This window comes from Centrocercus urophasianus, unplaced genomic scaffold (genome assembly GCF_019232065.1).
Source record: "Centrocercus urophasianus isolate 14NV4802_14NV808 unplaced genomic scaffold, USGS_Curo_1.0 seq_520, whole genome shotgun sequence".
In the NCBI taxonomy this organism is placed as follows: domain Eukaryota; kingdom Metazoa; phylum Chordata; class Aves; order Galliformes; family Phasianidae; genus Centrocercus; species Centrocercus urophasianus.
In genome coordinates, this window is record NW_024885112.1 from 5947 (window position 1) to 15633 (window position 9687).

At 47.0% G+C, this 9687-nt stretch overlaps 1 protein-coding gene across 1 annotated transcript in view; it reads right to left on the minus strand.

Annotated features, from left to right (window-relative positions):
- Positions 1-261: 261 nt before the first annotated feature.
- Positions 262-9687, minus strand: part of SCN8A (sodium voltage-gated channel alpha subunit 8) — a 48546-nt gene continuing 39120 nt past the window's right edge. The window contains exons 21-27 of the mRNA XM_042835432.1: positions 9518-9640; positions 5856-6140; positions 5386-5439; positions 4930-5067; positions 4164-4268; positions 3358-3628; positions 262-2871 (exon numbers count right to left, since the gene is read on the minus strand). Coding sequence (XP_042691366.1) covers positions 1724-2871; positions 3358-3628; positions 4164-4268; positions 4930-5067; positions 5386-5439; positions 5856-6140; positions 9518-9640 — 2124 coding nt within the window. The 3' untranslated portion in view covers positions 262-1723. The remainder of the gene's footprint in view (positions 2872-3357; positions 3629-4163; positions 4269-4929; positions 5068-5385; positions 5440-5855; positions 6141-9517; positions 9641-9687) is intronic.

Sequence of the window (9687 nt, forward strand, 5' to 3'; positions counted from 1 at the left end):
CCACACGGGCCCATGCTGCCTTTCGTTTGAAACAAACGGGGAGAAAAAAAATTAAAAAAAAGAAAGGAAAGAAAAAAAAAAATCCGGAACAACCAACCGACAGCAGAATCGTCACAATAAAAACCGCTGTGGCCACGGAAGCAAGAAAACCAAACTGCACTGCGCCGACGCAGCGCTGATGGAGGAGCAGAAGGGGCTCGGAGCTCCCTGCCATCCCCTCCACCCCACGGCACAGCTGAGCGATGGCTCCTTCCCCAGCCCTGCTGGGGGGCTGCATGCCAGCTCCCCCCACCCCTTCCAGTCCTCAGCGCTTTTCCCTAGACTAAAAAAAAACCAACAAATCGAGTCTACGCTGCAGGATGGAGGCAGAATCGTAATTAACGCTAACGACAACTATTGCAGGATACAAATCAACGTGCTGACTGGTATTCGAGCCCTAGATTTTGGTTTTACAGTGACAAGAGTAGAACAAAGCCATTCCCAGTTCTTAACGTCACCCCTTGGACCGGGTCCAGAGCAGCATTGAGTCGAGTTCTATTTCGGTGTGCAAAAAAGATGGCAGGATGGAAAAGAAAGACGCGTCGTCAAACAGACACACACGGATTTCACCTGCTTGTTTCATTTCTTTTTTTTTTTGTTTTGTTTTGTTTTGTTTCCTACTGGCAGGTCTATGAAAGATTGCTGAGAACGGGTCAGAACCGGTGAAGGGCACGATTATTGTTAATCTCCAAATACAGTGTACGGTAAGTCAGTGGAGTGCCTCGAATTTATGGCTTAACACACTGCTGTGGACAGATTATTGAGTGTCTCGTGGTTTAATGGTTCCTCATGCATGGTTCCTGGTCACGGCATGCCATCATGCAAATCGTTTCTATGCATTGAACGAGCACTTTGATTTTTGGGGGCTCAGCCTGAGCTGGTTCCAGGCTGAAGGTTCCCGATTACCCCATCTCCCAAACCAAGTAAAGCCCATGTAGAAAGTAGAATGCAGATAATAAATATCAAATAAACTATGACAATTAATTAAATGGCATGGGCTAAATGGGTGGTTAGTTTCTTTTTGTTGTTGTTTCGCTTGTTTTTGCTTTTTCCTCTTTTTTTCCTTTTTTTTTTTCCTTTTTTTTTTTTTTTTTTTTTTTTTTTTGCTGCTTAACTAAATGCAAATCTACTTTTGCATGAACAAACCCCTTAACATCGTGACTTCTGGGTTTTCTTTCAATAATAACCAACAAAATGGGAAAATAAAATCCATTTTTTGGCTGCTTTGGAAAATATATGAATCCCAGCAGCGGGTTTTATTTCTGTGTGTGTTTTTGTGTGTGTGTGTGTGTTTTTATTTTGCTTGTTTGTCCTAAGTTGCATTGACTGATGTGGAACATGCAGTATCCACCTGCCTGAACAATAGAAAAATCCATATTTTTTCCTTTTCTCCCTGCTTTGTTTTAAACGTTTGTTCACACAGGGGTCCTTTAAACAGGTGGAAGGTCACTGCTTTAGATGCAACGCTGTCACACAGGAAAGCAGACTACGTTTGGTATAAGATCTTCAGGTTAAGTGTCTCCACAGCTGTTCTGTATGGATATATTTCACCAAGTTTGTAAACAATCTTTTTTTTTTTTTTTTTTTTTTTTTTCTCTCCGCTTGCAAATATAGATATAATTCTTTTTTCTTTTTCTTTTTTTTTAAATTTTCCCCTAGGTTTGTACAATCCCAGCGTTCTGCCTCAACACTTGGATTCCCTGACGTCTTTTTGCCTTTTCGCCCGTTCCCGTCTTCCCTCCTCCGCCCGCTGCTGCTTCTCCTTCTCGGGTTTGGTGACGCTGTCGTAGGACGGCAGCGAGGCGGTGGAGGGCGTCCCTTCCTTCTTCTCCCTGTTCGTTCCTCCGTTCTCCATTTTGGTGGGGAGGGGTCTTCGGCTGATGAACCCCCGCCTCGCCAACCGCGACCTGTAAGCCCTCTGCAACACCACGGCCGAGACCTCCTCCTGCTTGCGCCGCAGCGTGGTGGTGATGGGCTCGTAAGACACTTTGGAAGGATTGGAAGCCACAAACCTTTCCTCCATCTGTTGTCTCAGTATATCCAGCTCTCCGCTGTCCCCCAGGACGCGTTTGGTGAAGGCAAACAGGATGTCTAAACAGTGGATCCTATCTCCACTTACCATAGGGAGGTCCATGGCGATGAGTTCGATGGTGTTGGGCTTCGGGACGCGCAGAGGATGCTCCAAAGCGTCGGCAAAGTCCGCCAGCTTGCTGTACTCTATGAACTGCGTGGCGTCGGGGTCGAACTTCTCCCAGATCTCGTAGAAGGTCTCGAAGTCGTCCTCGCTCAGCGGGTCCGCGCTCTCCTCCGTCGCCACGCTGAAGTTCTCCAGGATGATGGCAATGTACATGTTGACCACGATCAGGAAGGAGATGATGATGTAGCTCACAAAGAAAAATATCCCCACCGAGGGGTTGCCGCAGTCCCCCTTAAAGCCGCTCCCGGGATGTTCCTTGTCCAGGTCGCAGTCCGGAGGCCGGTTTAGGATGGGCAGCAGGAGGCCATCCCAGCCAGCCGACGTCGTGATCTGGAACAAGCAGATCATGCTGTTGCCAAAGGTCTCGAAGTTGAACATGTCGTCGATGCCAGCCTCGTGCTTGACGTAGGCGAAGTTGGACATGCCGAAGATGGAGAAGATGAACATGACCAGGAAGAGCAAGAGGCCGATGTTGAACAAGGCAGGCAAAGACATCATTAAGGCAAAAAGCAAGGTGCGGATCCCTTTGGCTCCTTTGATCAAACGCAGGATACGTCCGATACGAGCCAGGCGGATGACTCGGAAGAGAGTGGGGGATACAAAATACTTCTCGATGATTTCGGCCAGGAACATTCCTGAAGAAGAAGAAAAGGATTGGGTTTTGTCAGCGTGTTTGGGCCAGCCAGGTTTAAACGATCCCTAAATTGTATAACTTGCATTTGGGAGGTTACAGGCATCTCACAGATTAGCCACTAAAAACAAAAACTTGGAGGAAACCACTCAATTCAATTCCCAACCAAACAGAAAGCAAGAGTGCAAATCACATGCTGATGTAGGAAGTGCTGCAATGCTATTTTCAGTGGTCAGTAAGCATTATAACATTCCAAGGAGATGAGTAAAAAGTCTGTATTTAAAGATAAAGAGAGTAATTGTCAAGTGTTTTACTCCATACCACTGGAAATGAACACCAGGACAGAGGGGGGAAGGCAGGCAAGTTGGGCCTTTGAGCTGCCAAACTGCCACGAGTGACAAGGGAAGCCAGAAGTCCAGGTGCCTACACGTTCTCTTTGAATGCACCTTCTCTGCAAACACCAAGAAAGAAAAATGGGTGCTGCACTCACCCACGATGGACAGAATCACAACCACGAAGTCAAAGATGTTCCACCCAATGGTGAAGTAGTAGTGCCGCAAGGCGAACATCTTCAGCACACACTCGCAGGTGAAGAAGATGACAAACACCAGGTTGATCCAGTAGAGGATGTCCTCCATCTGCTTGCTCTGCGTGTCCGTCTCCACCATCATGGTCACCATGTTGAGGCAGATGAGCATCATGATGACGATGTCGAAGGCTTGCTGGGTGACGAAGTCAAAGACGGCTCCCTGAATGCGGTTCTGTGCAACGAGAGAGCGGCCGTGAGCCAAACAGGCTGGAACAAAAATCTGCCATCAGTCAACAGATTGCTTTCTTGTTGGTAGAGGCACAAGATGAGGACACTGCTCCTCAGTACCCTTTGAAGACTTCAAGGCACACTCCAGCCACAGATCACTCTGTGCGTGGGAAAGGCAGGAAGACGCTATTATTTATATCCCTATTACCAGCATCTCGTTCTTTGGTGGGAGCAAAGGCAAGCTGACAATTCCAGTCACAACTGGAGGAAGCAGCCAGGTCTGCCCTGCAGCACGACTCACCCGTGATGACTTACCCATGGCATTGCCTACAGAACTCACCAGGCAAAGCCTTTCACAAAGCAGAGTAATGTGCCTAGGTCCTGACTGGTGTCACCATAAGGTCCGAGACCCTACTCTAGTGCTAAGAGGAGACAAGATGATGATGTGCTGGCCAGCATGAGTTAGAACAAAGATGCTTTTGGAGCTGAAGCTCCTTCAGAAGTCTGTTCTGCATTTTTTCCCTTTCTAACGCACTCACCAGAGGTCGGGGAATCGGCTTTTGAGGCTTCTTGGAGCCCAGTTTTTTCATGGCATTGTAGTATTTCTTTTGTTCTTCTGTCATGAAAATATCTTGACCTCCAAAGTAAAGGGGCAAAAGGAAAACTGGTTACAATCAGTTCAAGCACCAGAAGGGAAAGGAAGAACACAGCAGCAAGTCATGAGGATACCCGCCATATGGCAAGTTGGTGGCAGCTATTTTAGACAGCAATAACTTACACTAATACCCAAGATGTACCAATTTTCCCTTAAAGAAAATGGAACATTCTTTCCTATAGAGCTTTACTGAGTTCTATCCTTCCTCATCCCCTCTATCTGATTTGTGATAAACAGGCAGCAGAGGTGTCAGAGTTCTTACTAAAACTGATGCCATTTAGTGAGCGCTCCATACATGCAAACCCTCAGCTTGTCTTCCAAGGAAGAAAAGCAGAGAGAGATACTGAAAATGACAGTGGCAAGGAAGACATCTTACTTCAAGCCTTTGCATTTCAGATGAGGAAAAGCAAATAAAAAAACATATGCAAATTCATGCTACTAGGGAGAAGCTCCATCCAAGCTGAGTTCTTATATAAGGCTTTGGGTTGCCTCAGCTCGCAGTGGTTCTGCAGCTCTCAGCTCTAAGAGAGGGGTGATTGGGATGGGGATGGAGCTCCTCAGCCTCAAGATGCAGAAAAACCCCATTGGCATGGAGAGGCAATGTTCCTCAAGTTGGTGTTGACCTCCACAAGCAAACAGCAAGCACTTATCTTTTTCTTTTGTTGATTGAAGTTGTCAATGATGACACCGATGAACAAGTTCAGAGTGAAAAAGGAGCCGAAGATGATGAAGATAACAAAATATATGTACATGTAGATGTTGTCCTCGTACTTGGGTTGCTCTTCTTGCTGAAGGGGAGATGAGAAGGAAACGATATTTCAAAGATATCTTACCCACAGAGTCAAAATGAGATCTTTTTCCAGTGTATTTTCAGGCAATCGGGAGTTTCCCCACCCCTAACAAAGCAACCAAACAAATGCTCTCTTGGGGATTTGCTTCAGCATCTTTTACCTTACTGCAGAAACACCAGCAAATGAAAAACCATGCTATGCAAAATGAAATACAGGATAGAAATGCAGCTCTACCCTTTTTACTCTTGATTTTATGAAAGCAAAATAGCTGTGCGAGCTGCTGGGGGTGAGAGTGCTTGTGGCCACGCACTGTACCTTTCTGGAATCAACTGCTGCATACATGATGTCCATCCAGCCCTTGAATGTTGCCTAGCAAAGAAAGCAGAAAGCAAAGGAAAAGTTCCCTTAGACAGAAATTACTTGAAATAACTTGAAAACCAAACAAGTCTGACTTGTGCCAGCTGTGTCACAGTGGCACCCTTAATGTCCCTTTATAAATAACTCACAAAGGGAAAGACTAATATTTAAGTCATATTAATATTTATGGGCAGGTTTACTGTCAGCCCCGTGGATGATTGGGCGCAATCTTTAAAGGGAAGAGTTGGGACCACTTGTGGTGCTGGGGGACCCAGAGCAATGGATGAACAATAAAACAGGGATTCTTCCCCCAGCCCAAAGTTGGGTGAATCCATGGGATGCTCTATTTCAAGGAGAGGGGGAAATAGAGAACACACGAGAAAAAGTCTTTTTACCACGACTGTGGAGGAGATGAAGGCAGCACTTACAACTTGCAGAAGAGCCAGGTATCCTGCCCCAACGTTGTCAAAGTTGATTTTCACGTTCTTCCATCGGATCTCAGTGGAGTTGGGTGGCATCAGCGCCTCGCAGTCTGTCTTGTTGTTAACAATGTCTATTTCAAAGCGCTCCTCAGACGTTTCGTTAAAGCAGTAATGGTATTTCCCAGCAAACAGGTTAACCCCCATAATGCTGAAAATCAGCCAGAAGATAAGGCAGACCAACAAGACATTCATAATGGAAGGGATAGCGCCAACCAAGGCGTTGACAACCACCTGTGTTGGAAGGGGTGGGAAAAAGTTTCAGTACAAAACACGAGGCAGGAGATGGCAAGCATCAATACAGCACTTTTTGCGGGGGGAATAGGAGGTAAGGCCACGGACAGATCGGTGGCATTGACTCCACGCAGAAGTTGGCAGTGAACTTATTCCAAGCTGTGAGAAAAACCCCTCATAAATCCACCTCGGAAGCTCTGTTTTCCAATTAAAACAGTGTTGGATTTGCCGGGTTTGGTTTTGGATCACTCACTTCTTTAGGCCAACGATCTCTCTCTTTCCCATCGTATTAATCACCCAAAAGGGAGATGGGGGCATCAATTATCGATGCTTAGTGATCTCACGTTGGCTCCTGACTGCATCCCACTCAGAGCGCGTCTGAGGGTGCTTTTGCTGACGGATTTGGTGGCTCTTGGCCTCCGGGGCCCCTTACGGCCATTCCCCACTGTCAAAGAAGGCTGTGATGGCGTGGACGCCCGCTTCCAGCTCCCACCGAGGTCACCACCCAACGTGGCGCCGACTTCGGTGGCAACGGGACCGAGGCAGAAGTGCTCTGTTCACAAGGTCTCCAGGTGACTAAGCAAGGCCAACCTCAGGCAGACAGCTGAGCATGCAGCTAGGCAGGCTCGAGAAGACAGAGAAGCCATGTTCCTCCCTCCAATGGCAGCCAACACAAAGATGGCAGTGGGCACCAGCCCCTAATTTTCACCTCTCCTCGTTTGGGAGCACGACATCCTTCAGCATCCCTGGCGACCACGGGAGCAAACTGAAGCTGCCGGGCTTTTAACAGAGTTAGGGCAGCAGGATATTCAATCTTGTATTATGTGCTCCTAAATCACGTTCCTTCAATAGAGGAGCAGAGTCTAAACTGTTTCAACCCCTCTGCCTGAGCGTGGGCACACAGAGAGCAATGCCACCGCTCCTGGCACAGCAGTGTGACACCGTCCCACCAGATCTGTTTGCTTGATGCAGTCACTGCGTGTGCAGTGAGCTCTGTAGTGAGTGCCTGCCCTCCAGCACAGAGAAAAGCTGAAGAAAGCAGCAATCCAGGCAATTAGCAGCAATGCAACAACTAACAAATGACCTCAAGACTTCATGCCTTGTCTACATAGGGTTAAAAAGGCAAAGATTAGAGCCGGGCCCTAGAGATAACAAGGCTTTGCTTCCATTGTCCAAATGGGATGTGCTCCAGCACGGCATCGTGCCTCTTTGTTCTAAGATGCTTCAGCTATCCACTTCATTGCACGAAAAGAAAGCACTATACCCTCCCAAAATAAATTTACATGTCATTGCATATTACTGCATGACACTTGTGCACCACTGAAGAAGATCTGAGCGAAGGAACATGGCTTTTGTGCACAGACTGAACACCAGCAACTGACAAAAAGGCATGCATGTTTCACAGCACTGCTGTCGGACTCCCTGAACAACTGAAGAGCAGAGCAGACTCTTTAAAATGCAGATTACTACGGAGTAGAGAAAAGCAAAGAACTGCAGTGCACGTTTCCTTTGCAAAGGCATTTCCAATCTCTGGCTCTGAAGGGTGGTTCTGGCTTTACAGTGCAGCAGCACTCATCTTAAAATCAAGAAGAAAGGAAAAAAAACCTTTGGTTTTTGGTAACTGATGGGGTTCCCGGGGTCAGAACTCTGCATCAGTTTTGCCGTCATGGGAATTCCCAACTCGAGGAATATCCTGATGCTGTATTACAAATCACCACTTCTCTTTGGGTTTTTTATACCTCCAGGCTTAGCACTAATTCCTAAGTGCCCACAGCAGCCCTTCTGCTGAGCACCACGTGCAAAAACCAACCATGTGCTTTGGTGGCAATAAAACCCGTTAGAGCAGTGCTGGCTGCGTGCTGGGGGCAAAATCCTTCGGTCCTGATGAAATGCATCACAGCATTATTGGCTTATGGGGACAAAAAAAGGACAGAGGAGCCCAATGGGTGCAAGGAAGGGATGAAGTGGCACACGGACGCTTGGTGCCAATGGAGGAACTGCCATCCTGTGTTGTTGCATCGTACCGTGAAGCTTAGCGTGAAGCTCACAGGGCCTGGTAAGGTAAAAAAAGTAAAATAAAAAATAGGGGGAGAATGCAGTGGGGAAGAGATAACCCTCTTTGGATTTATTCTCTCACTTCTTTCGACCACTTCCTGCAGAATTTGGGGATTCCCCGTCAGTTTGTGGCCCTTTCTGTGCTGCACTCTGCACTCGGTTACAGCAGAGCAAACCCAAAGGAAATCAGAGGACTCGGGGGATCCTGTAGTCAGACCATGCAAAAAAAAAAACCCTCAAACTGCAGAACTGTGCAGATGCTATTTCTTTCCCTTTTTTTCTTATTTTTTCTTATTTTTTTATTTTTTTATATTTTTTCTTACTTTTTCCCCTATGCTTTCAATATATATAATATAACCTTAGCTCTCATAATCTCTCTTGTTTGCGAGCCAATCAGGATTCAACAAAAAAGACCAAAATTACTGACCTAGGAGCAACTGGGAAATCCATCCACATGACATACCCTTCACTTACATGCATTTTTTCTGCATGTTCTTAAGAGTGTCTCAATCCCAAATGGAAAAAAAAAAAAGTATATAGGCACCAAAATACAGGTATGAGCGGGAAAGCAGCAGAAGACACTGAAGTAATTTTGAATGATTTCAAATCTGGCTAGCAATTTGAGGAAAGCTTGTTAAGTTCAGTGCTTTGCTTCGTGGCTCGTGTGACGGTGACAGGACAGGGGACCGTCAAAGCATGGTACAAGGGAGGGAGTGGAAAGGGAAAAAGCTTCACTACCAGACAAGGCTTCCAGTCACCGCCAGACTGGACCGAGAACAACAAGGTGCAACAAGAGGAATTAAACCAAGGCCGTTTTTGCAAGTAGCCGAGCTCCCCGCTGGTCCCTTCCTGGAGCCTCTCAACCCCCCCTGCATCGCATTTTTTGGCAGCCCCTCAGAGATTCTTTCCATCCGACCCCCCCAGGAGGCGGCGGAGAGCCTGGGGCGGTTCGAATTCTGCTTCTTTGCACCTGGTGATTCTCCCTAGATAGAAGAGTTACAGCTGAGAAGCCCCCTCGGATGCTAGAGGTCAAAGCCAGGCTCAATGAGAACAGCCAAGTGTTAACACCGTCTACAAATGGCACGTGGTTGGGGCCGGTCATTAATGTAATGAGGCAGCTGGATGCATTCTCCCTTTCTTAACTGGGGAGTGCGCAGCGGTGGGCAGGGTGGGGGACATCGACGGTCGAGGTGATCGAGTCAGCAGCTGCACCACACTTCTGATTGGAATTCTCTTTTCCACCCGTTTTGATCAGTTCTAGCATGCGTAAAAAAAACCGCTCCACGGGCATGCAGAAGGATCAGCTGCTGATGGCATCTTACCCTCATCCCCTCAAATCGGGACAACGCTCTTAAAGGCCTCAAAGCTCTTAGGGTCCTAAGGGACTTTATGGCACCTAGTTCCGAGTAGCCCAGGGCATTAGCTATAAGGCTGACTAAAGAGACCTACACAGAAAATAGAAAAAGAAAAAGAAAAAGAAAAAAAAAAAAAG